The sequence below is a fragment of the Gorilla gorilla genome, chromosome 19 (genome assembly GCF_029281585.2).
Source record: "Gorilla gorilla gorilla isolate KB3781 chromosome 19, NHGRI_mGorGor1-v2.1_pri, whole genome shotgun sequence".
NCBI lineage: Eukaryota > Metazoa > Chordata > Mammalia > Primates > Hominidae > Gorilla > Gorilla gorilla.
In genome coordinates this window covers 22,212,126-22,239,479 of record NC_073243.2, presented here as the reverse complement: position 1 = coordinate 22,239,479, position 27,354 = coordinate 22,212,126, and the positions used below count along the sequence as shown (strand labels likewise).

At 47.0% G+C, this 27,354-nt stretch overlaps 1 protein-coding gene across 3 annotated transcripts; it reads left to right on the top strand.

The window, feature by feature from the left end:
* Position 1: 1 nt before the first annotated feature.
* CLEC10A (C-type lectin domain containing 10A) lies at positions 2-27,148 on the top strand. Of its 3 annotated transcripts, XM_055367324.2 has the most exons (11): positions 2-791; positions 19,575-19,741; positions 20,004-20,185; positions 21,358-21,497; positions 22,130-22,246; positions 24,697-24,792; positions 24,880-24,951; positions 25,618-25,704; positions 25,799-25,953; positions 26,218-26,324; positions 26,462-27,148. In XM_055367324.2, exons 4-11 carry the CDS (start codon positions 21,431-21,433, stop codon positions 26,628-26,630), a joined length of 870 nt encoding a protein of 289 aa, XP_055223299.2. In that variant the 5' UTR covers positions 2-791; positions 19,575-19,741; positions 20,004-20,185; positions 21,358-21,430; the 3' UTR covers positions 26,631-27,148. The 3 variants fall into 3 exon arrangements, with proteins under 3 accessions (XP_055223299.2, XP_030859220.2, XP_030859218.2); XM_031003360.3 differs by lacking the exons at positions 2-791; positions 19,575-19,741 and having other exon boundaries at positions 19,952-20,185; XM_031003358.3 differs by lacking the exons at positions 2-791; positions 19,575-19,741 and having other exon boundaries at positions 19,976-20,185; positions 25,537-25,704.
* The last annotated feature ends 206 nt before the right edge of the window (positions 27,149-27,354 follow it).

The following is a 27,354-nucleotide window of genomic DNA, read 5'->3' as shown; positions in this document are numbered from 1 at the left end:
TGAGGAATGCGGGCGCACGGCGCCGGACTGGCAGGCAGCTCCACCTGCCGCCCCGGTGCAGGATCCACTGGGTGAAGCCAGCGGGGCTCCTGAGTCTGGTGGGGACTTGCAGAACCTTTATGTCTAGCTAAGGGATTGTAAATGCACCAATTGGCACTCTGTATCTAGCTCAAGGTTTGTAAACACACCAATCAGCACCCTGTGTCTAGCTCAGGGTTTGTGAATGCACCAATTGACACTCTGTATCTAGCTAATCTGGTCGGGACGTCGACAACCTTTGTGCCTAGCTCAGGGATTGTAAACGCACCAATCAGGCCAGATAAGAGAATAAAAGCAGGCTGCCCCAGCCAGCAGCGGCAACCCACTCGGGTCCCCTGCCACACTGTGGAAGCTTTGTTCTTTCGCTCTTTGCAATAAATCTTGCTGCTGCTCACTCTTTGGGTCCACACTGCCTTAAGAGCTGTAACACTCACCGCGAAGTTCCACAGCTTCACTCCTGAGCCAGCGAGACCATGAACCTACCAGAAGGAAGAAACTCTGAACACATCTGAACATCAGAAGGAACAAACTCCGGACACGCCGCCTTTAAGAACTGTAACACTCACCGCGAGGGTCCGCGGCTTCATTCTTGAAGTCAGTGAGACCAAGAACCCACCAATTCCGGACACACCAGGGCTCCCAAAGGAAACATCTTTCTCTGCGGTTGGATTCTCCCCAGACCGGGTCGCAGGGCATACCCCAGCTCCACTCTCAGCCTTCAAGGAAAATGGTCACGACGAGGAGGAGGATGGGTAAGTCACTTTCTCACCACCGTGGCTCTGTCTTTTTGGCCCCAAGCGGATCTAGACATATCTTCAACACAGGGTGTCACCAACAATCTCCACAGTGGGCAAACTTCCCGCTCCAAGAACATTCTGAAACTGACCTTAAAAAGACTATTCAGCGGTTATATTATTTATTTAAGTTGGAGTCTTGCTGTGTTGCCCAGGCTGGAGTGCAATGGTGCGGTCTTGGCTCACTGCAACCTCCACCTCCCGGGTTCAAGCGATTCTTCTGCCTCAGCCTCCCGAGTAGCTGGGATTACAGGCATGCGCCACCACACCCAGCTAATTTTTGTATTTTTAGTAGAAACAGCGTTTCGCCACGTTGGCCAGGCTGATCTCGAACTCCTGACCTCGGGTGATCCGCCCGCCTCTGCCTTCCAAAGTGCTGGGATTATAGGCATGAGCCACGGGGCCCGGCCCCATATTTTTAAATTTTTAAATTACAGAAGTAATACATTCTATTAGTAAAAAAATGTTTTAAATGACACACACACACACACGCACGCACACGAGTGTCCTCTCAGTCCTCCTCCGTCTCCCCAGGGTCAACTCTTTCCTGTGTCCCCTGCCAGAGCCCTTCCTGTGTACATGAGTAGATGCAATATTATGTCATTACATAGTGCCTGTTCCGCTTCACGGTGTCTTGTGGACACCAATCTAATCTATGCCATTACCTGGCAGGTTTTACCTCCTTGGATTTAGCAGCTGTAGAGAATTCCAAAGTAGGGATGTACCATGCATTATGTAATCATTCTCTGTAGGGGGCAAGTAGTTACCACTTTTGTTTCTTTGTTTTCACATAGAATGTTTCAAAGTAATTTTTTTGCTCATAAGCTTGGGATAGGTCAGGACTTCCCAGTTTTCAGTTGCAAAATTTTCTAGGATTGCCCCTTCAAAATGTACACGATTGGGATTAAATTTTAAAAACCGTGAAAATAGGCTGGGCGCAATGGCTCATGCCTATAATCTTAGCATTTTGAGAGGCTAAGGTGGTGGATCGCCTGAGCTCAGGAGTTTGAGACTAGCCTGGGCAATATGGGGAAACCCAGTCTCTATAACATGCACACACACACACACACACACACACACACACACACACACACACCCCAGCTGGATGTGGTGGTGCATCCCTGCAGTCCCAGCTACTTGGGAGGCTGAGATGAGGGGATAGTTTGAGCCCAGGAAATTGAAGCTGCAGTGAGCTGTGACTGTGTCACTACACTGCAGCCTGGGTAAGACAGCGAGATCCTTTCTCAAAAAATAAATTATGGAAGTAATAATACACTCTAAAATTTTATAGGACTAGAATTTTTATAGAAAACTAGAAATTTTATAAAGTCTATAAAACTAGAAGTATAAAGTCTATAAAACTAGAAGTTTTACAGTGCTCTAGGTTACTTGACCTGCCCCCTTTAGCTCCTCTTGCTGCCTGGAGAAACTGCTTTCAGTGATTCTAGCTGTTTCTTCTAGTACTGACATCTGCAGTTCTAAGTAAGACACACAAACTGATATTTCATCTTCGTATGAGTTGTAGACATTATTTAGTCGCTATCATGTAAACGAGGTAAAATCTTCCAATGTAGTCTACAATTTGTATTTAAATACTACTTTAAAATTTGTATCAGTTGTATCTGTGTCAATATGGTTACTGCTGAGTCAACTACTATAATCTGATTACATTCCCTTTCTTGCACAACTCTCATTTCTTCTGAAAGTAATCAGTATTCCATTAAAAAAATTTGCCTCATATTCTTTTAACTTATTGCTGAGTCTTCCTGAACTGTAAAAAGCTTGACAATATAATTTTTCCAGACGTGCAAACCAGTCGTATAATCAGTATTTTACTTGTACTTGGTGTACTTTTTCCTAGAGCCAGAGAAGTGATTCCAGGTTTTATGGGGCCTGAGGTGTACACAATTTTGGGGAGCCCTCTGTAAGAACAATTACAAAATTATGGATATAAAATTAAGCATAAAAATTACCATTTATTTAAATTTAAAAAAATCACAAATTTCAAAAGCAGAGAGCTACCAGAAACATCACAGAATCTAGAAAATGCTATATATACATATATATATAAATTGTATGTGTACATATACATATATATGTGTATACACACACACACACACACACATATACATATATGTATTTTTTTTTTGAGACAAAGTCTCGCTCTGTCACCCAGGCTGGAGTGCAGTTGCATGATCATGGCTCTCTGCAGCCTCAAACACCTGGGCTCAAGTGATCCTCCCACTTCAGCCTCCCAAGTAACTGGGACTATAGGTGCATACCACCACGCCTGGCTAATTTTTGTATTTTTAGTAGAGATGGGGTTTCACCATCTTGGCCAGGCTGGTCTTGAACTCCTGACCTCATGATCCACCTGCCTCGGCCTCCCAAAGTGCTGGGATTACAGGCGTGAGCCGCTGAACCCGGCCATGGAATTGACTTTCAAACTCAACGTAATTCCCTCGAGATTTTTACAAGTTGTTGCATGTGTCAACAGTTCATTTCTTTCTGTTGCTGAGCGCTATTCTATGGTATAGATAGACGTACCACAGTTCGTTTAGCCATTTACTCATTGAAGGACATCTGGGTTGTTTCCAGTCTTTGGCTGTTGCAAATACGGCTGCTATGAATATTCATGTGCAAGTTTTTGTGTGAACACACATTTTTATTTCTCTGGGAGAAATGCCTGAGTGCAATTTCTGGGTCATACAGTGGGTGCATGATTACTTTTAAAAGAAACTGCCAAACTGTTTTCCAGAGTGGTTGTACCATTTTATATTCCCACCAGCAATGTATAAATGATCCAGTTTGCCCACTTCCTCACCTGTATCTGGTTGTTGTCAATATTTTAAAGTTTTAGCTCTTTGGATAGATATATAGTGATACATTACTGTGGTTCTAATTTGCGTTTCTGTGGCAGCTAATGAGGTTGTACGTTTGTTCATGTGCTTATTTTCCATCTGCTTATCCTCTTTGGTAAAACATCTCTTCATGTCGTCTGCCCATTTTCTTTCTTTCTTTCTTTCTTTCTTTTTTTTTGAGACAAAGTCTCGCTTTGTCACCCAGGCTGGAGTGCAGTGGTGCGATCTCGGCTCACCACAACCTCTACCTCCCAGGGTCAAGTGTTTCTCCTGCCTCAGCCTCCCGAGTAGCTGGGATTACAGGTGCTCGCCACCATGCCTGGCTAATTTTTGTATTTTAGTACAGATGGGGTTTGCTATGTTGGCCAGGCTGGTCTCGAACTCCTGACTTCAGGTGATCCGCCTGCCTCAACCTTCCAACGTGCTGGGATTACAGGCGTGAGCCACTGTGCCCAGGTTTCTGCTCATTTTCTAATTGAGATTGTTTGCTTTTTCACTGTCAAGTTTTGATAATTCATTATATATTCTAGGTACTAACCCTTTGTTGGATATGTGGTTTGCAAATATTCTCTCCAAGTCTGTAGCTTGTCATGTTATCCTCTTAACAAAAACCCATTTCCAAAAAGACTAATATGGTAAACAACATCTTGGCAAGCCCAATTAAGGAACTGAGAAAAGTGACATGACCACAAGAAATAGGGAGGTTAAATGACACTTTTCCTGTTGTTATAGAAAATTTGGCTAGATTCCCAAAGCTGAGAATGATCGTTGGTAAGTGCCCATTTAAAACAGAGAAAAGCTGGATGCATCTAGGCAGGACTAACTAAGAGAGGCAACATAATCACCATCACTCTTCCCAGACTACACAAAAGATGAATGGAGATTTAAGGGGATTGTTTCAAAGGAATTCTTTTTTGTTTTTTTATTTTTTGAGATGGAGTCTTGCTCTGTCACCCAGGCTGGAGTGCAGTAGCTCGATCTTGGCTCACTGCAACCTCCACCTCTTGGGTTCAAGTGATTCTCCTACCTTTGCCTCCTGAGTAGCTGGGATTACGGGCACCCGCCATCATGCCTGGCTCCTTTTTGTGTTTTTAGTACAGACAGGGTTTCACCATGTTGGCCAGGCTGGTCTCGAACTCCTGACCTCAAGTGATCCACCTGCCTCGGCCTCCCAAAGTGCTGGGATTACAGGCGTGAGCCACCGCACCCGGCCTCAAGGGAATTCTTAGATGTGTAACAAGGGATTCAACACTTTTTCCCTCCACAGGAAGGGGAATGCTTCTTTAAACCTCTATCAGTGAGATAATAGAGTTGCAAGAGAACTGTTTTTAGAGACAGTGGTTGTCTGCCAGGGGATAACACGAGCATCTCCCTGCCAGGCCTGATGGTAGCCTTATAAGATGCAGACACCATTGGGACCACCGTAGAATGCTACGTGAGAGGGGCAAGAAGAGTTTTAGTGGAGGCTATGGCTGTGTCCTCAGGAGTTTTGTGGCAGTTGTGAAGAAACAGACTCATCTCTGCTTCTTGACAGCAGAAGTCTGAAGACAAACACCTGGGCTGGAGTTGCCCCGTCCACCAGTCAATCAGGCTGCACTTGGTAGTCTGGCAGCATAAGAATGTCAGAGAACCCGTGAGCCGAGGCGACTCTACAGATGTCAGACTTGAGCCAACTAGGAAGGACCCTGCCCAAGAGGACTGCATGGCAGAGCGAGGCTGTAAGAGGCGGTGGGTGTACAGTTTTCATCTGGGCAGGAACTGGTGGTGAACGGCTGGGTCACAAAAGATCCTGCGGGGGTCTCTGGACACCCCCAATAGACCTCACGAAAGCCAGTGTCGGATGCTTGCTGTGGAGACCTCCTCGACCGCCACACTAGCACAGATGGCAGCGCTGGTTTCCTTGCATTCTTCTCTCCCTTGACCCAGCCCTTGAGGAGTACTGAGAAGAGGAAAAGAAACAGAAAGGAGGAACAGAACCTCCCAGGACTCCAGTCCTGGCTTCTCTCGGTCAGTCCCCGAGATGATTCTTATGAAAGTGATTCATTAGAAAGTGCTCTTAGGAGAAGTGGACAGGAGAATGGGGAATCAGGAAGAGGAAGGGAAGGAAGGCAAGCGTGCATGCACTTGAAGCTCGCTGTGAGAGCTTGGTTCTTGGGAAAGGAATTCATCAGGAAGTGCTCGAAGGCAAGCCTTGCATTGTTGGTGGTGGTGTAACTATCTCAATCCCACTGGGGAGCATTGGAAACAGTGTAGGTCACATCTCAGAGTTGCCCCCATTAGGAACAGGGGAGCTGGAGTACTCACACCTCAGAACGCAACAGTCACAGGCTATCATCCATTCTGTGACTTCCTGCCTTCTGTAGCGGCGTGAAGGCAGTCCTCCGACAGACAGACAGTGGTGCTGAGTGTTAAGAAAAAAATCGGCCGGCGTGGTGACTCACGCCTGTAATCCCAGCACTTTGGGAGGCCGAGGCAGGCGGATCACGAGGTCGGGAGATCGAGACCATCCTGGCTAACACGGTGAAAACCCGTCTCTACTGAAAATACAGAAAATTAGCAGGGTGTGGTGGTGTGTTTCTGTAGTCCCAGCTACTCGGGAGGCTGAGGCAGGAGAATTGCCTGAACCTGGGAGGCGGAGGTTGCGGTGAGCCGAGATCGCGCCACTGCACTCCAGCCTGGGCGACAGAGCGAGGCTCCATCTCAAAAAAAAAAAAAAAAAAAAAAAAAAAAAAGGTTTGCTTTAGTCTGGGCTGGACTTTTGAGACCTGAAATTAAAACTGTCTTCGACAGCTGAATGTATAGGAAGAAAAATCCAAAAAAAGTCTATTGAATAACAATGAATGACATATTAGTAGATGATGCCCTTTATTGGGGAACTTTCCTTCTATTCCTAGTGTACTAAGAGTATTTAAAAAAATCATAAATGGATATTGAATTTTGTCTAATGCCTTCTCTGCATGAGTGGATACAATTCTGTTGCTTTTCTTCTTAGACTGTTAATATGCTGGATTATATTAATTGACTTCTGAATATTGAACCAGCCTTTCAGGCCTGAGATAAGCACTACTTAGTTATAGTATATTATCCTTTTATGTATTGCTAGTTTCCAATTGCTAATATTTTGTTGAGACTTTTATGTCTATGTTCATGAGAGATATTGGTCTGTAGTTTTCTTTACTTGTATTACCTTTGTCTGCTTTCAGGATCAGAGCAAATGCTAGCCTAAGAAAATGAGTTGGGAAGTGGTCCCTCTTCTATTTTCTGGAAGAGATTGCATAGAATTGGTGTTACTTCATCTTTAAATGTGTGGTAGAATTCGCTAGTTAAGCCATCTGGGCTGGTGATTTCTGTTTTGGAAGGTTTTAAACTATGAATTCAATTTCTTTCCTTTTTTTTTTTTTTTTTTTACTTTGAGACAGTGCCTCTGTCGCCTAGGCTGGAGTCAATGGTGCAATGATGGCTCACTGCAGTCTCGACCTCCTGCAGTGAGTGTACAGCTGGTGGGTGTACAGCTGAATTCACCTTTCCACCTCAGCCTCCAGAGTAGCTGGGACCACAAGTGCAACCCACCACACCCGGCTCATTTTTGTATTGTTTTGTAGTGATGGAGTTTTGCCATGTTGCCCAGGCTGGTCTCAAACTCCTGAGCTCAAGTGATCCTCCCGCTTCGGCCTCGCAAAGTGCTGGGATTACAGGTGTGAGCCATCATGCCTGGCTAAAATCAATTTCTTTATAGTTCTAGAACGATTTATTTATTTATTTATTTATTTATTTATTTATTTATTTATTATTTGAGACAGAGTCTTGCTCTGTCGCCCAGGCTGGAGTGCAGTGGCGTGATCTTGGCTCACTGCAACCTCCACCTCCTGGGTTCAAGCGATTCTCCTGCCTCAGCCTCCCGAGTAGCTGGGATTACAAGCGCCTGCCACCATGCCCAGCTAATTTTTTGTATTTTTAGTAGAGACGGGGTCTCGTATTAGCCAGGATGGTCTTGATCTCCTGACATTGTGATCCTCCCGCCTCAGCCTCCCAAAGTGTTGGGATTACAGGCGTGAGCCACTGCGCCAGGCCCTATTCAGTTTATTTATTTAATCTTGGGTAAATTTTGGTAGTTAGTGGTTTTTGAGGCATTGTTCCATTTCGTTTAAACTGTTGAAATTTTGTGCGTAATCATAATGGTCCTTTATTATCCTTCTAATCTTTTCAGGGTCTGTAGTGAAATCCCCTATTTTATTCTTGATAATAGTTGTGGGCGAAAGAGTACCTAGGTGCCGAGGCAAGAGACTGAAGGCATAAACTGTTTCAGTATAATAAAAAAAATAGTTAGAATAAGAATAGTCATAATACAAATTAGATATAGAGATGATCATGGACAATTATCAATCATTATTATAAACATTATTAATCATTAGGTTTTAATATTACTTTTTGTTGCATTCCTAATATAACCTAGGAATAACCGGCAGGTATAGGGTCAGGTGCTGAAGGGACATTGTGAGAAGTGACCTAGAAGGCAAGAGGTGAACCTTCTGTCACGCTCGCATACAGGCCGCTTGAGGGTTCCTTGGTCAAGCGGTAACGCTAGTGCCTGGGAAGACACCCGTTACTTAGCAGATCGCGAAAGGGAGTCTCCTTTCCTTGGAGGAGTCAGGGAACACTCTGCTCCAGCAGCTTCTTGTGGAAGGCTGGATATTATCCAGGCCTCCCCGCAGTCATCCGGAGGCCTAAACCCCTCCCTGTGGTGCTGTGCTTCAATGCTCACGCTCCTTGTCCACTTTCATGTTCCTCCCTTACTCCTGGTTCCTCTTTGAAGTTCGTAGTAGAGAGCGGTAGAAGAAATAGTGAAAGTCTAAAGTATTTGATCTTTCTTATCAGTGCATAGAAGAAAACGCTGACGTATGCTGCCTTCTCTCTCTACTTCGGTTACCTAAAAGGGAAGGGCCCCCTGTCCTGTGATCATGTGACTTGCTGCACCTTGTCAATCACTTAGAAGATTCACCCTCCTTACCCTGCCCCCTTGTCTTGTATGCAATAAATATCAGCGAACCCAGTCACTCCGGGCCACTACCGGTCTCCGCATCTTGATGGTAGTGGTCCCCCGGGCCCAGATGCTTTCTCTTTATCTCTTTGTCTTGTGTCTTTATTTATTACTATCTCTCGTCTCCGCACACGGGGAGAACACCCGCTAAGCCCCAAAGGGCTGGACCCTACAAATAGTATTTTGTAGTGTCTGCTTTTTTCCCTCTTCATCAGTTTTGCTAGAGGTTTATCAATTGTATTGATCTTTTCAAGTAACCAGATTTTGGTTTCATTGATTTTCTCTACTGTTTTTCTGTTTTCAGCTTCATTGATATCTGCTCTTATCTTTGTTATTTCCTTTCTTTTGCTTGTTTGGAGTTTCTTTTGTGTTTCTTTTTCTAATTTTGTAAGGTGGGAACTTAGATTATTGACTTAAGAGAACTTTCTTCTTTTTAACATAAGCATTTTATAATAAATTTCTTTCTAAGTGGCCAGGTGTGATAGCTCACGCCTGTAATCCCAACACTTTGGGAGGCTGAGGTGGGTGGATCACTTGAGGTCAGGAGTTCGAGACCAGCCTGGCCAACATGGTGAAACCCTGTCTCTACTAAAAATACAAATATCAGCATGCCTGTAATCCCAGCTACTTGGGAGGCTAAGGCAGGAGAATCTCTGGAACCTGGGAGGTGGAGGCTACAGTGAGCCAAGATCACACCACTGTACTCCAGCCGGGGCGACTAAGTGAGACTGTCTCAGAAAAAAAAAAAAAAAAGATATTTCCTTATTGGACGACAGTCGGTCCCTAAGGCTCTGCTATTTTTTTCCTATTTTTTTTTTTTTCTCTCTGTTCCTCAGCTTGGGTAGTGTCTATGGATGTATCTTCAAATACACTGACTCCTTTGTTATTCCATTCTGCTCTAGGTTCAACCATTGAGTTTTTTGTTTCAATTATTGTACCTTTCAATTTTAACATTTTTATTTTTTAATTTTTAAAATTCTATTTATTTAATTTTTTTGAGATAGGGTCTTGCTATGTTGACCAGGCTAGAGTGCAGTGGCATGATCATGGCTCACTGCAGCCTTGACCTCCTGGCCTCAAGCAATCCTCCCACCTTAGCCTTCTCAATAGCTGGGACTACAGGTGCATGCCACCACGCCCAGCTAATTTTTAAATTTTTTTTTTTTTGTAGAGACAGAGTCTCACAATGTTGCCCAGGCTGGTGTTGAACTCATGGCCTCAAGTGACTCTCCTGCCTTGGGCTCCAAAAGTGCCAGGATTATAGGCATGAGCCACTGCACCTGGCCAGTTTTAATGTTTTTATTTGGTTCTTCTTTATAGCCTCTATTTCTTTACCAAGGCTTTCTATTTTAACATTTGTTTCAAGAGTGTTATCAATTGCTCACTCAAGCATTCTTATAATATCTGATTTAAAGTCTGTCAGAGAATTTCAACATTGTTGTCATCTTGGCACTGCCTTTTACCATCAGGTCAAACTTTTAGTTGTTCTTTATATGTCAAATGATTTTGGATTGTATTCTGGACATTTTATTTTATTTTGTTTTATTTTTGAGATGGAGTCTTGCTCTGTCGCCCGGGCTGGAGTGCAATGGTGCGATCTTGGCTCACTGCAACCTCAGCCTCCCGAGTAGCTGGGATTACAGGCGTGTGCTACCATGCCCAGCTAACTTTTGTATTTTTAGTATAGACGAGGTTTCACCATGCTGGCCAGGCTGGTCTTGAACTCCTGACCTCAGGTGACTCACCTGCCTCGGCCTCTCAAAGTGCTGGAATTACAGGCATGAACCACTGGGCCCAGCCTATTATGAACATTTTAAATGTTAAGTTATGAGATTCTAGGTCTTGTTTAGATTCTATAGAGACTGTTGATTGAAGGAGCCAGCCCCTCCACACCTGTGGGTGTTTCTCGTCAGGTGGGACGAGAGACTGAGAAAAGAAATAAGACAAAGAGACAAAGTATAGAGAAAGAACAGTGGGCCCAGGGGACCAGCGCTCAGCATACAGAGGACCCGCGCCGGCACTGGTCTCTGAGTTCCCTCAGTATTTATTTTATTTTATTTTATTTTATTTTTGAGATGGAGTCTCGCTGTCGCCCAGGCTGGAGTACAGTGGCGCGATCTCGGCTCACGGCAGGCTCCGCCCCCCGGGGTTCATGCCATTTTCCTGCCTCAGCCTCCAGAGTAGCTGGGACTACAGGCACCCACCATCTCGCCCAGCTAATTTTTTGTATTTTTAGTAGAGACGGGGTTTCACCGTGTTCAGGATGGTCTCGATCTCCTGACCTCGTGATCTGCCCGCCTCAGCCTCCCAAAGTGCTGGGATTACAGGCGTGAGCCACCGCGCCCGGCTCCCTCCGTATTTATTGATCACTATCTCTACCATCTCGGAGAGGGGGATGTGGCAGGACTATAGGGTAATGGTGGGGAGAGGGTCAGCAGGAAAACATGTGAGCAAAGATCTCTGTGTCATAAATAAGTTTAAGGAAAGGTGCTGTGCCTTGATGTGCACATAGGCCAGATTTATGTTTGACTTTACACAGACATCTCAGTGCATTAAAGAGCAGTATTGCCGTCAGCATGTCTCACCTCCAGCCATAAGGCGGTTTTCTCCTATCGTAGTAAATAGAACATACGATCCGGTTTTACACCGAGACATTCCATTCCCAGGGATGAGCAGGAGACAGATGCCTTCCTCTTATCTCAACTGCAAAGAGGCCTTCCTCTTTCACTAATCCTCCTCAGCACAGACCCTTTACGGGTGTCGGGCTGGGGTCTTTCCCTTCCCATGAGGCTATATCTCAGGCTATCACATGGGGAGAAACCTTGGACAATACCTGGCTTTCCTGGGCAGAGGTCCCTGCAGCCTTCCGCAGTGCACTGTGTCCCTGGGTACTCGAGATTAGAGAATGGCGATGACTTTTACCAAGCACACTGCCTGCAAACACATTTTTAACAGAGCACATCCTGCACAGCCCTAAATCCGTTAAACCTTGAGTCAACACAGCACATGTCTCTACAAGCACAGGGTTGGGGCTAGGGTTACAGATTAACAGCATCTCAAGGCAGAAGAATTTCTCTTAGTACAGAACAAAATGGAGTTTCTTATGTCTACTTCTTTCTACGTATACACAGTAACAGTCTGATCTCTCTTTCTTTTCCCCACAGTTGATATTTTTGTTTAGCAGGCAATTGACCTGGTTAGGTTGAGGCTGTGTGTTCCAACACACCTCTGTAGGGTATGGTTCCAATGTCAGTTCAGTTCTAAAGCCTTTTGATATGTTATGTTCTCTTCTGTTTTTTTTTTAAGATCTCTTTAGGTCTGTCATGACTGTGTGCCACTCTGGTTAGTGTGCGGCATAAGTGGTAGTTTGTTCGTGAGTTTAGATCTGAAAGTCTTTAGGATGCTAATTAGGGTGAGATCCTTACAAGCACGGCTCAGTGGTCAGCCCTGGAGCTCATCAACAACTTTACCGTGTAGCTTTCCCAAGCATACATATCTTCATGGTCTCCCTGGTACCCTCTGGTTTCCTGCAGCTCTTCTTTTCGGCTCTATCGTGAGAAACTCAAAGGTCTAAATGGAGGAAGGGCACAGAGAAAAAAAAAAACAATAACAACACAAAGGCATTCTCAATTTATTGGAACTGCAGCTCCCTTACACAGAGAGGAAGGTTCTTCTCCCTTAAAGTTTTGGCCTCTCCTGGCCCTAGTCATCCCAGTGCTGCCATTGCTGCCATGAGATTGACCATGGACATGGCACAAGAAAAGAAAGGGGGAGGCCGGGCGTGGTGGCTCACACCTGTAATCCCAGTACTTTGGGAGGCTGAGGTGGGCGGATCACAAGGTCAGGAGATCAAGACCATCCTGGCCAACATGGTGAAACCCTGTCTCTACCAAAAACACAAGAATTAGCTGGGTGTGGTGGCATGTGCTTGTAGTCTCAGCTACTGAGGAGGCTGAGGCAGGAGAATCGCTTGAACCTGGGAGGCGAAGGTTGTAGTGAGCCGAGATCCCGCCACTGCACTCGAGCCTGGACAGAGCAAGACTCCGTCACAAAAAAAAAAAAAAAAAAAAAAGAAAAGAAAGGGGGGAAAAATCCAAAAATCCACAGGAGATTTCTGTATTTCCTGTGAGTGTTAGGAGTTCCTCAAGCCAGGCCTAGAAAGCATTTCCTGGAGCTCCCTCTATCCATGCCACAGTGTTCATTTCCAGAATTTTGGCCATGCTGAACTCAGGTTGGGGAACCATAGAAGAAAAAATGGTAAACTTGCTACCAATTCAGTGGTACTTCAAATTCTGGTGTTTTGCTACAACAAACATGTTACAATTCATTTTTCAGGGTTTTCAATAAGCTGATGCATATATTCTACCCACATTTTAGAGTTGTATTCAATGGGACAGAAAGGATGGAATGTGTTTCCATCATTTTACCTGGAACTGGAAGCCCTCAATAAATGTTTAAAGCTAAAAATAATACATTTTCTAAGATCAAAATGGAATTAAATATTAAATATATTAAATCAATAACAAAAAAAGTGGAAAAAAAATCCAAATATTTTGGAATTAAACAATATACCTCTGAATCACCTATGGATCAAAAAAGAAACCATAAATTAGAAAATATTTTTAACTGAATGAAAATGAGGGCCCGGCGCGGTGGCTCACGCCTGTAATCTCAGCACTTTGGGAGGCCGAGGCAGGTGGATCACGAGGTCAGGAGATCGAGACCATCCTGGCTAACACAGTGAAACCCCGTCTCTACTAAAAATACAAAAAATTAGCTGGGCGTGGTGGCGGGCGCCTGTAGTCCCAGCTACTTGGGAGGCTGAGGCAGGAGAATGGAGTGAACCCGGGAGGTGGAGCTTGCAGTGAGCCGAGATAGCGCTGCCACTGCACTGCAGCCTGGGCGACAGAGCGAGACTCCGTCTCAACAACAACAACAAAAAGAAAATGAGAAGATGCTGCATTCAAAACAATGCTTAGATGAAATTTTACAACATTCAATGCTTATACTAGAAAAAGAGAAAGGGCCAAAAATCAAAGAATCTAAGCTTCTACCTTAAGAGACCAGAAAAAGATGTTTATATCCAATGTACGAACATGAAGAAAATAAGAGCGGAAGTCAATGAAATAAACAAACAAATAAGGAAAATTAATTATACCAGAAACTGTTTCTGAAAAGATCAATAAAATTGATAAAATTGATAGAAAAAAAGTGTGAAGACATAAATTGCCAGTGTTGGCCAGGTACAGTGCTCATGCCTGTAATCTCAGCACTTTGGGAGGCCAAGGTGGGCAGATCACTTAAAGCTGAGAGTTTGAGACCAGCCTGGCCAATGTAGTAAAACCCCATTTCTACTAAAAATACGAGAATTGGCCAGGTGTGGTGGCTCACGCCTGTAATCCCAGCACTTTGGGAGGCCGAAGCAGGTGGATCACGTGGTCAGGAGATCGAGACCATCCTGGCTAACACGGTGAAACTCCGTCTGTACTAAAAATACAAAAAGTTAGCCGGGCGTGGTGGTGGGTGCCTGTAGTCCCAGCTACTCGGGAGGCTGAGGCAGGAGAATGGCGTGAACCCGGGAGGCGGAGCTTGCAGTGAGCCGAGATCATGCCACTGCACCCCAGCCTGGGCGATGAGCGAGACTCCGTCTCAAAAAACAAACAAACAAACAAAACGAAAATTAGCTGGGCATGGTGGCGCACGCCTGTAATCCCAGCTACTTGGAAGGCTGAGGTGCAAGAATCGCTTGAATCTGGTAGGCAGAGGCTGCATGAACCGAGATCATGCCACTGCACTCCAGCCTGGGCAACAGAGTGAGACTCTGTCTCAAAAACAAACAAACAAACCCCCAAATTGCCAGTGTTAAGAATGAAAGAAAATATAAGGCCGGGCGCAGTGGCTCACGCCTATAATCCCAGCACTTTGGGAGGCCGAAGCGGGCAGATCACAAGGTCAGGAGATCGAGACCATCCTGGCTAACACGGTGAAACCCTGTCTCTACTAAAAACACACAAAAAAATTAGCCAGGCGTGGTGGCGGGCGCCTATAGTCCCAGCTACTCAGGAGGCTGAGGCAGGAGAATGGCGTGAACCCGGGAGGCGGAGCTTGCAGTGAGCCGAGATCGCGCCACTGCACTCCAGCCTAGGTGACGAGTGAGACTCCATCTCAAAAAAAAAAAAAAAAAAAAAGAAAATATAAATACAGATCCTACATACATCAAAAGGATAATATGAACAACTTTTTGCCAATAAATTTGCCCATAAATAGAATAAAATGGAAAAACTACTTGAAAGATACACATTACCAAAACTAAAAACGCAATAGGAAATCTGAACAGACTTACCTGAATTCAAATAAATTCACAATTTAAAATCTTTCAACAAAGAAAATATCCAGTTTCAGATGACTTCTCTGATGAATTCTATCAACTATATAGGTAGAAATAATTAAATGGAGAAAAGTATTTTCAATAAATGGTGCTGGAACAACTGTATATATATGAAAAAATCTAATTCATAATGATCATAGACACACATCAAAGCTGAAACTATAAAAATTATCGAAGAATACACAGGCTGGGTATGATGGCTCACACCTGTAATCCCAGCACCTTGGGAGGCTGAGGTGGGAGGATTGCTTGAGGCCAGGAGTTTGAGACCAGGCTGGGTAACAATAGTGAGATCTGTTCTCTACACAGTAAAATGTTTAACTGGTGTGGTGGTGCATGCCTGTAGTCCTAGCTATTCAGGAGGCTGAGGCAGGAGGATCACTTGAGCCCAGGAGGGGCTGTTTCTCTTGGATTTTTAAAGTAGACAATCATGTCATTTACCAATAATGACAGTTCTCTTTCCCTTTCAACCTTCATATGTTCCAATCACTTGTCTTTCTGTATGGTCTGGAAGAATCTCATGAAGAACTGGTGGCACGAGCGTGCTTTCTCTTGTTCCTAGCTTAAAAAAAAAAAAAAAAAAAGTCCTGACCAGTAGCGGTTCTAGGAGAGGGTAAGAATTCGCGGAAAATGTGGCGGAAGAGGGAAACGATCATTGTCAACAGTGAAAGGGGTCTCAGGGACAGAAGCATTTAGGAAAGAAAAGAAGATTGCTTGCCAAGACCTGGCAAATAAATCAGACTTTAGGACAGTCTTGCCAAACTAAAACCACAACAGGTATTGAAAGGGAAATTCTCCAAGATTACCATTGTGAGCACGTTTTTATCAGTCTACTCATGATGGCAAAACCCAGCGGTTTTCTCACATGATTTTCATATGCACAAAAGGTCATGACCTACCCAGGCGTCAGCATTGCAAACATCAGGGTTGAAGTTGTTTTTCTAGGGAGTCAGCAATTTATAGAAAATGCTCAATGTTTAATTTATTTTGGGGACTAGAAGGAGAACTATTTTTTTCGTGAAACCCGCAAGCAATTTATCAGCGAAATTCTGTCTGCTCCACCTTCACAATATATCCAGAATCACAACACTTCTGACCACCTCATTTCTCACCTGGATATGACAGCAGCTTCTTACCTAGACTCTCTGTTTCCAGCTTGTTTCATCAAATTCACAACACAAAAGCCACACCGTTACTGTTAACATATGTCAGGTTATGTCATTCCTCTGCTCCAACCCCTTCAAAGTCTGCATCTCTGACTCAGAGTAAAAACAAATCCTTAATAACAGCCAACAAGGCTCACATTTTCCCCCATTGCTCATCTACTCTTCTCCTCCCTGACTCACTTCTCTATAAAATCTCTGGCAAGTCGGTCAAATGGATGATCCTCATACACACCAGACATTCTCCCACCTCAGGGCCTTTGCACTTGCTCTGCCCGCTCCCTGCATCACTCTTCCTGCCAGAGCCCCTTGTGACTTGCTTCCTTACCTCCTTCAAACTTTGCTCAGATATCACCTTCCCAGTGAGGCCTTTCTTGACACTCTGGTATGGTTTGGATCTGTGTCCCTGCCCAAATCTCATCTTGAATTGTAATCCGCAATGTTGGAGGTGGGGCCTGGTAGGAGGTGATTGGATTATGGGATGGATTTCTCATGAATGGTTTAGCACCATCTCCTTGGTGCTGTTCTCATGATAGTGAGGGAGTTCTCGTGAGATCTGGTCTTTTTTTTTTTTTTTTTTTTGATGGAGTCTTGCTCTGTTGCCCAGGCTGGAGTGCAGTGGCACGATCTCGGCTCACTGCAAGCTCCGCCTTCTGGGTTCATGCCATTCTCCTGCCTCAGCCTCCCCAGTAGCTGGGACTACAGGTGCCCGCTACCACGCCTGGCTAATTTTTTGTATTTTTAGTAGAGACAGAGTTTCACCGTGTTAGCCGGGATGGTCTCGATCTCCTGACCTCATGATCCGCCCGCCTTGGCCATCCAAAGTGCTGGGATTACAGGCATGAGCCACTGCGCCCAGCTGTGAGATCTGGTCATTTAAAATCTGATCCCCTGTCTTTCTCTTGCTCCTGTTCTTACCATGTGAGGCACCTGCTCCCCCTTCATCTTCCACCGTGATCATAAGTTTCCTGAGGCCTCCCAAGAAACTGAGCAGAGGCCGGCACCATGCTTCCTGCACAGCCTGCAGAACTACGAAGCAATTAAACCCCTTTCCTTGATAAATTACCAAGTCTCAGGTATTTATTTAGAGCAATGTGAGAATGGACTAATACATGCCCTATTCTTGAGGGACATTAAAAATCGACCCTATCTCATATCCCTGCTCTTTTCCCGCAAAGCACTATTGCCATGCGGCTTATGTATATTTTACTCATTTATTTTGTTTATTGGTGACCCACTAGAAGGTAAGCTCTATGAAGGCAGGACTTTTTTGTCTGTTTACTTTTGAACTCCTGAACTCTGCCTCTTGGGAAGGAAAGTGCTTGGCATGCTGTAGACTCGATAAGTACTCAAATGGATGAATAAATGTGTATAAGAGTGATTGGATGTATGTTTATTGCAGAACTATTTACAATAGGAAAGACTTGGAACCAACCCAAATGCCCATCAATGATAGACTGGATAAGGAAATTGTGGCACATATACACCATGGAATACTATGCAGCCATAAAAAAGAATGAGTTCATGTCCTTTGCAGGGACATGGATGAAGCTTGAAACCATCATTCTCAGCAAAGTAACACAGGAACAGAAAACCAAACACCGCATGTTCTCACTCATAAGCGGGAGCTGAACAGTGAGAACACATGAACACAGGGAGGGAAACATCACACACCAGGGTCTGTCAGGGGGTGGGCGGCAAGGGGAGGGAGAGCATTAGGACAAATACCTAATGCATGCGGGGCTTAAAACCTAGGTGATGGGTTGATAGGTGCAGCAAACCACCATGGCACATGTATACCTACGTAACAAACCTGCACATTCTGCACATGTATCCCAGAACTAAAAAAAAAAAATAGAAGCTTCAAACCCACTGAACCAGACTGAAAAAAAAAGTTAGTGAATGGAGAAATATCATGTTCTTTTCATAGAAGATTCAACAATGTCAAAATGTTGATTATCTCCAAATTAATACGTGAATACACTGCAAGACTGTGGTAGACACACAGAGAGCTACCCAGGTCCCCCTTCTAGGAAGGATGTGGTGACCCACTGTGGGGAGTGTAACCTGCAGACAGCTGCTTCCTGAGGTCACACCCATGTCAGGGCTGACTGCCAGTGACCGAAGGAGCTGGTGCTCTACAGGACCCTGTGGCAGTCCAATGCTGGACAGCTCCCAGGGGTGGCATTGTTTGAACCCAGAGCTCCCTGTTGGTTTGGTTGAAGCTCTCCAAAGTGCTGGGCTTCTCCCTCTGCCCAGCACCATTTCATCCACTTTCCTTTTCGAAGTGCTAATCCCTAATAAATAGCTTGTACCCCGAATTCAGCCTCAACCTTGGCTTCCAAAAACCGAACCTGCAGCATATACTAATCAAAATACCGAATACCAAATAAAAACAAAACTGGAAACGACCTGGCCGGGCGTGGCAGCTCACGCCTGTAATCCCTGCACTTTGGGAGGCTGAGGCGGGCAGATCATGTGAGGTCAGGAGGTCAAGACCAGCCTGGCCAATATGGTGAAACCCCTCTCTACTAAAAATACAAAAATTAGCTGAGTGTGGTGGCGGGACCTGTAATCTCGGCTACTCGGGAGGCTGAGGCAGGAGAATCACTTAAACCCAGGAGATGCAGTAGCCAAGATTGTGTCACTGCACTCCAGCCTGGGCAACAGAGTGAGACTCTGTCTCAAAAAAATAAATAAATAAATAAAAAAGAAAAGAAAAAGAAAAAAAAACAACTTAAATTTCTGATTTATTTCTGTCAGTAGAGAAATGCTAAATAAATAAATTATGGTGCCTATGATGAAATGAGGTGCAGGTAGATCAAGTACATTTTATAAACTGATGTGGAGAAATGTTCCTGATAGCTTGTTAACTCCAAAAAAAAAAAAAAAAAAAGCACATAGCACAACACAACCCCATGTACATAGAAAATATAACCTAAAATGTATTTCTTCTCCTTCTCCACCTTGTAAGATACTCAGTTTCCTTCCTACTGAAAGGGATGTGCGTGTGGATTCAGGGCAGCTCCCTTAGGGGCTGGGCAGGGATCATGGGATGAAATGGAATCCCGTTCATGAAGACAGCGCCTGTGCTGAGAGCCAGAGCAGGGTGCCAAACTGTCTGCTTACAAGCTGTGTGTGATCTTGGGCTCTGAGCCTTTAGTCCGTCATCCAAAATGCCTCCCCAGGTGCTTGTGGGGAATGGTTGTGGAAGGTAAATGTCTGGCATAATCCTATCACAGATTACTCAATAAAATTTGCTCTTTTCCTTGGCTTCTCCCGTCCTATTAGGGCCAAGAAGTTCTATTCTCTGGCACCCCCATCCCTCCTTCCGAGTGGAGTGAGGCGAGCGAGGCCACAGCTGAGCAGCCGAATGACTGGGACCCAGAGGATGCTGATGCCAGGGACTCAGGCCAGGATTGAGCAAGAGAACAGACTGGGCTTCTCTAGGATCAGAGGTGCGATGATGGAGACCCAACAATTCTGGGAAATGTAGAGGCAGGAAGTGAAAGGAAGTGTAGGGTAGAGGAGCAACAGCAGATTATACCTCCGATCCAGCCCTGCTCCCAGATGGTAAAAATGAGGAAGCTCCGAGAAGAGGAAAGGAAGTAGGCATGGCCTGGAGGAGGAGAACAGAGCTGGCCTCAAACCCAGCTCTCCCCACCCACACATGGTCTCTGTGTGTTCTAATCCCTGTTCATTCTCATTTACTGTCTAAAGTTGAGGAGATGGGATGTCCCAGATGATAGGGCTCCTGGGATTTCAGACCCAAGACCAGCAGGACTCCAGTCACCTCTACCCCAGCTCTCCAGGACACAGCGCTCCCAACTCTGAGTGACGTCCCACCTCTGGTCCTTGCTGCACAACCAACGTGGGAATCACACCCTCCAGACCTCCCACAGGTAATGGTGCTGCCGGTGCCGGTGAGACCCAGGGGACAGGGGATGTCAGAGGAAGCAGGGAGAGGGGGACTTTGGGTCTTGGGTAGGACTAAATGAAAATAAATATAAGGCGGCAGTGTGGGATTTAATTACTATGTGGAGATTTGAGACTCTGTTCCCTTCACTGGATTCTAGATTGGGTTACGGCAGCCACAATCCCCTGTCATAAACTAAGACTCCGGGAGCTGAGGCAGGAGAATCTTGTGAACCCAGGAGGCAGAGGTTGCAGCGAGCCGAGACGGCCTCGTTGCACAACAGCCTGGGCGACAAGAATGAAATTCCATCTCAAAAAATAAATAAATAAAAATAAAAATAAACTAAGACTCAAACTCAGCCTCATGGGTGGCCCATTTCCAGCCTTATCTTCACCTCAGCCCAGCCATGCCCTAACCCCAATACTAACCCCAGCTTCTACATTTTCTTTTTTTTTTGAGACTGAGTCTCACTGTGTCATCCAGGCTGGAGTGCAATGGCACAATCTCGGCTCACTGCCACCTCTGCCTCCTGGGTTCAAGTGATTCTCGTGCCTCAGCCTCCCAAGTAGCTGGGATTACAGGCACACACCACCACACCCAGCTAATTTTTGTATTTTTAGTAGAGATGGGGTTTCACCATGTTGGCCAGGCTGGTCTCAAACTCCTGACCTAAAGTGATCTGTCTGCTTTGGTCTCCCAAAGTGCTGGGATTTACAGGCGTGAGCCACCGCACCTGTCGCCCCCCACCCAGCTCCTACTTTAACCCCAACCCCAGAATCAACTTGAATTTTAACACCAGCCCAAAGCCAAAATTGAACCTCGACTCTATTCTGTTTCCAAATTCACCACCGAAGTTAACCCCAATTCCATCCATGGCTCCAACGTGCATACTGACCCCAATCCTAGCATGAGACACAACCTCCAGTCCTGCCTGATTACTGGCCCTCTGGGTAGTCCTAGCAATGCGTTTAGCTCCAACGTTACCCTCCAGTTTCACTCCCAAACTCAACTCGACCCCAATTCTAACTCGACTGCAAACCCAGGCTCATTTCCGTCTTAGCCTTAACCCTGGGCTCATTCTCAACCTGAGCCTCATCTCCCAACTCAACGTCAGCCCTGCCCTCGGCTCCAACTTAGTCCCAACCTCCTATTCCCCAGCTCCACCCCAGACTGGGCGCCGGCCCTGCCTCCATTTCAGCTGTGACAACCTCAGAGCCGTGTTGGCTCAAGCATGACAAGGACGTATGAAAACTTCCAGTACTTGGAGAATGAGATGAAAGTCCAGGGGTTTAAAAATGGTAAGAGGAAAGGGGAAACTCTCCTAAAATGCCCTCTTTATATGTTTAGAAGGATTTCTCCTGTCATTTCTGTACCTCCACCATGTGCACTGGTGGGTCCTCACTCTGAGGAGGTCAGGCCCCAGCCTCTGACGGGCCTAGTGTGAAGAGGATGCAAGGTCTCTAGAAAGACTGGGACAGGGAGGATCACAGTGGACCCAGCTTCTGATGCTCTGTGGGGTGGGGACGAGAGCTGCGCATTGGTGGAGGGAAAGATAAGTAGTTGGGTTTGGAAGGAAACTCATTTGTGAACCTGATTGTCCAGCAGGTAGGTGAGCATAAGCCCATGAAGGGCTGGCTGCCCCCAGCTCTCCCTGTGTCCTCCTGCCCCTGCCCCCAGCTCTGACCATGGGACCCCTCATATCGCTATCACGTGGGTCCCCAGGGGTGTGAGGGGGCTGTGTGACTGAGGACTTGTGCTGGTCCCTGAAGTCAAAGGCCTGGGCATCCCCCACCCCAAAATCCTCCTTGTCTAACCCTCCCCTGGCATCCCCTGTGCCCAGCCCTCCTCACTAGACAGCTCCCTGGGCCCTCTCCTTCTCCCGTCTCTGGTGTCTGGACCCTCCTCATCCTGACACCCTCTCCTCTTGCAGGGCCACCTCCTCTCCAGTCCCTCCTGCAGCGTCTCCGCTCTGGGCCCTGCCATCTCCTGCTGTCCCTGGGCCTCGGCCTCCTGCTGCTGGTCATCATCTGTGTGGTTGGATTCCAAAGTGAGGGTCACAGGGGTGGACAGGCAAGAGAGAAATAATGGGGTAGAAGATAAATAATGGGGTGCTACAGTAGGGCAGTGGCAGGGCGATGGTGAGGTCCACAGTAGGAGCAATGCAGGGCACAGTGTTGGGGGCAGCTGTGGAGATGACAATGGGGCATGGTGAGGACAGTGCTACCAACAGTCATGGGGTTCACAACAGAGCCACTGAAGCACTGATGGGGGCACTGATGGAGTGATTGATGGGAATGGAGGAGAGGGCACTGATGGAGTGATTGATGGTAACGGTGGGGGGGCACTGATGGAATGATTGATGGGGACGGTGGTGGGGGCACAGACGGAGTGATTTATGGGAATGGTGGGGGGCACTGATGGAGTGATTGATGGGAACACTGTGCAGTGCACTGATGGAGTGATTGATGGGAATGGTGGGGGGTCACTGATGGAGTCATTGATGGGAATGGTGGGGGGGCACTGATGGAGTGATTGATGGGAATGGTGATGGGGGCACTGGTGGAGTGATTGATGGGAATGGTGATGGGGGCACTGGTGGAGTGATTGATGGGAACGGTGATGGGGGCACTGGTGGAGTGATTGATGGGAACGGTGATGGGGGCACTGGTGGAGTGATTGATGGGAATGGTGATGGGGGCACTGATGGAGTGATTGATGGGAATGGTGATGGGGGCACTGATGGAGTGATTGATGGGAATGGTGATGGGGGCACTGGTGGAGTGATTGATGGGAACGGTGATGGGGGCACTGATGGAGTGATTGATGGAAACGGTGGTGGGAGCACTGATGGAGTGATTGATGAGAACAGTGGTCGGGGCACTGATGGAGTGATTGATGGGAACGGTGATGAGGGCACTGATGGAGTGATTGATGGAAACGGTGGTGGGAGCACTGATGGAGTGATTGATGAGAACAGTGGTCGGGGCACTGATGGAGTGATTGATGGGAACGGTGGTGGGAGCACTGATGGAGTGATTGATGGGAATGGTGATGGGGGCACTGGTGGAGTGATTGATGGAAACGGTGATGGGGGCACTGGTGGAGTGATTGATGGGAATGGTGATGGGAGCACTGATGGAGTGATTGATGGGAATGGTGATGGGGGCACTGATGGAGTGATTGATGGGAACGGTGGTGGGAGCACTGATGGAGTGACTGATGGGAATGGTGATGGGAGCACTGATGGAGTGATTGATGGGAATGGTGATGGGGGCACTGGTGGAGTGATTGATGGAAACGGTGATGGGGGCACTGATGGAGTGATTGATGGGAACGGTGATGGGAGCACTGATGGAGTGATTGATGGAAATGGTGATGGGGGCACTGATGGAGTGATTGATGGGAATGGTGGGGAGGCACTGGTGGAGTGATTGATGGGAACGGTGATGGGAGCACTGATGGAGTGATTGATGGAAATGGTGATGGGGGCACTGATGGAGTGATTGATGGGAATGGTGGGGGGGCACTGATGGAGTGATTGATGGGAACGGTGATGGGAGCACTGATGGAGTGATTGATGGAAATGGTGATGGGGGCACTGATGGAGTGATTGATGGGAACGGTGGTGGGAGCACTGATGGAGTGACTGATGGGAATGGTGATGGGAGCACTGATGGAGTGATTGATGGGAATGGTGATGGGGGCACTGGTGGAGTGATTGATGGAAACGGTGATGGGGGCACTGATGGAGTGATTGATGGGAACGGTGATGGGAGCACTGATGGAGTGATTGATGGAAATGGTGATGGGGGCACTGATGGAGTGATTGATGGGAATGGTGGGGAGGCACTGGTGGAGTGATTGATGGGAACGGTGATGGGAGCACTGATGGAGTGATTGATGGAAATGGTGATGGGGGCACTGATGGAGTGATTGATGGGAATGGTGGGGAGGCACTGGTGGAGTGATTGATGGGAATGGTGATGGGGGCACTGATGGAGTGATTGATGGGAACGGTGATGGGGGCACTGATGGAGTGATTGATGGAAATGGTGATGGGGGCACTGGTGGAGTGATTGATGGAAACGGTGGTGGGAGCACTGATGGAGTGATTGATGAGAACAGTGGTCGGGGCACTGATGGAGTGATTGATGGGAACGGTGATGGGGGCACTGATGGAGTGATTGATGGGAATGGTGGGGGGGCACTGATGGAGTGATCGATGGGGACGGTGGTGGGGGTAGTGATGGAGAGAGTTGACGGACCCATAATCAGGATGGCTGCTGGCTTTGTCACTGAGTAGTTGGGTTATGTACTCAAATTACTTCACCTCTCTGAGGCTTAGTTTCCTCATCGGCAATATTGAACAATAATAGTGCCTGCCCCACTGGGTTGCCGTGAGGACCCAATAAGGCAATGCTTATGGAGGGCCCTGCTCGGTGCTGGCACAGAGGACCCGATGAATCCCAGCACTGACCTTCCCATCCACCTGTTTAGATTCCAAATTTCAGAGGGACCTGGTGACCCTGAGAACAGATTTTAGCAACTTCACCTCAAACACTGTGGCGGAGGTCCAGGCACTGACTTCCCAGGGTGAGTCTGGTTTGGATGGGGCTCTGGGCTGGGGCCAGGCCAGGGAGGAGGAAGTTGACCCCTAAGCCAAGTCTCCATGTCCTCCAGGCAGCAGCTTGGAAGAAACGATAGCATCTCTGAAAGCTGAGGTGGAGGGTCTCAAGCAGGAACGGCAGGCAGGTGAGAGACCCTCCGAGTATGGGTGTGGGGGGCTAGGCGCTCAGACACAGTGGAGGTGGGAACAGACTCCTGGTGCTGAACCACCCTCCCCTTCAGCCAGCAGCTTGAAAGGCAGCATGCAGGCCGGGCGCAGTGATTCACGCCTGTAATCCCAGCAGTTTGGGAGGCCGAGGTGGGTGGATCACGAGGTCAGGAGTTCGAGACCAGCCTGATCGACATGGTGAAACCCCGTCTCTACTAAAAAAAAATACAAAAAATAGCTGGGTGTGGTGGTGGGCGCCTGTAATCTCAGCTACTAGGGAGGCTGAGGCAGGAGAATTGCTTGAACACGGGAGGCGGAGGTAGCCGTGAGCCGAGATCGCGCCATTGCCCTCCAGCCTGGGCAGCAAGAGTGAAACTCCGTCTCAAAAAAAAAAAAGAAAGAAAGAAAGAAAGAAAGAAAAAAAGGCAGCATGCTTTCTCTGGAGAGCAGGCTGGAGAAACAGGGGCAGAGGAATCCAAAGCAGATTTGATGGCTGCACCTGGTCATGATGTAGGGGGTGGGTGGGGGCGGGAAGGAACATTCCCTGGCTTGGCCCTGTGCAGGGGTATCTGAGCTCCAGGAACACACTACGCAGAAGGCACACCTAGGCCACTGTCCCCACTGCCCATCTGTGTGTGTCCCAGTTCATTCTGAAATGCTCCTGAGAGTCCAGCAGCTGGTGCAAGACCTGAAGAAACTGACCTGCCAGGTGGCTACTCTCAACAACAATGGTGAGGAAGGTGTGAGGAGTACCTGGCCCTACTTTTCTGCCCATGGCCCACTGGGCAGAGCCTCAGCCTCTCCACCCTATTTCTCCCCACTCAGCCTCCACTGATGGGACCTGCTGCCCCGTCAACTGGGTGGAGCACCAAGACAGCTGCTACTGGTTCTCTCGTGCTGGGATGTCCTGGGCCGAGGCTGAGAAGTACTGCCAGCTGAAGAACGCACACCTGGTGGTCATCAACTCCAGGGAGGAGCAGGTGAGGGCTTCTGGTACTCAGTTCCTAAGACATGTCCTATTTAGGGAAATGGTTCTTAAGCTTGGCCGCACATTGGAATCATCTGGGAGCTTCCAGAATGACTGTCATCTGTGCCACACCCTCAGAGATTTAATAGGCCTGAGCATCCAGAGAAACATCTCCAAACTCCTCAGCTGATTTAACGAAGAGCTAAAGTTGAGAATCACTAGTTTAAGGAGTTGGCTGGGATGGGAAGAAGTCACCACTGCTCTTCTGTCACCCCAGAATTTTGTCCAGAAATATCTAGGCTCCGCATACACCTGGATGGGCCTCAGTGACCCTGAAGGAGCCTGGAAGTGGGTGGATGGAACAGACTATGCGACCGGCTTCCAGTGAGTGCACCCTGGCTTTCTGTGCCAATGTCCTCTGTCAGCGTTTCCCCCAGGGATCTGACTGGCAGCCTCTCCTCCCCTGAACTGAATTCTACTCCATCTACCCTTCCTAGCTTGCTGTTGTCTTTTCCTCTCAGGAACTGGAAGCCAGGCCAGCCAGACGACTGGCAGGGGCACGGGCTGGGTGGAGGCGAGGACTGTGCTCACTTCCATCCAGACGGCAGGTGGAATGACGACGTCTGCCAGAGGCCCTACCACTGGGTCTGCGAGGCTGGCCTGGGTCAGACCAGCCAGGAGAGTCACTGAGCTGCCTTTGGTGGGACCACCCAGCCACAGAAATGGCGGTGGGGAGGAGGACTCTTCTCACGACCTCCTCGCAAGACCGCTCTGGGAGACAAATAAGCACTGGGAGATTGGAAGCACTGCTAACATTTTGAAATTTTTTCTCCTTAATTTTAAAAAGATGTTATAGTGTTCTTAAGCTTTTATTTTTTTTCCAACTTTTGGAAGTCAACTTCATGAAGGTATAATTTTTACATAATAAAAATGCACTCATTTAAAGAGTAGAGATGACTTTGACAAATATGCATGCCTAGGTGACTACCACTCCGATCACAGTAGATAACATTGCCATCACCCCCACCAGTCCCCTCATGCCTCTGGGCAGTCCAACCACTTCCCTGTTTCCAGGCCAGTGATCTACTTTTTTTTCACTATTTATTGGCCTTGCCTCTTCTAGAGCTTCCAGAACTTCATATAAGTGAAATCATACACTCTCGTGTATATACTTCATATAAGTGAATATATACTCTCGTGAGAACTTATGTACTTTGTGTTGCTTGATTTTTGGCAATCTAAAAATGGCAGAGTGGAGAAGCCAGGTGAAGCCTTCGAAAGTCCTATGTGATTGAGAAAATAGCATTTTCTTCTCATATAGATTTGAGTTCAAATCTTTTCTGTCACTTAAAGATGGTATAAACTTAGGATGATTAGGAAAAGCCATTGTTTAATTTCTCTGAAGATCCCAGAC

Bases quoted from the DNA above. Each gene is read 5' to 3' on its own strand.
- CLEC10A (XM_031003358.3), top strand. From the start codon at position 21,431: ATGACAAGGACGTATGAAAACTTCCAGTACTTGGAGAATGAGATGAAA. The intron at 21,498-22,129 runs GTAAGAGGAAAG...CTCCTCTTGCAG, and splicing joins AGTCCAGGGGTTTAAAAATG to GGCCACCTCCTCTCCAGTCC. The intron at 24,952-25,536 runs GTGAGAGACCCT...GGCCCTGTGCAG, and splicing joins CAAGCAGGAACGGCAGGCAG to GGGTATCTGAGCTCCAGGAA.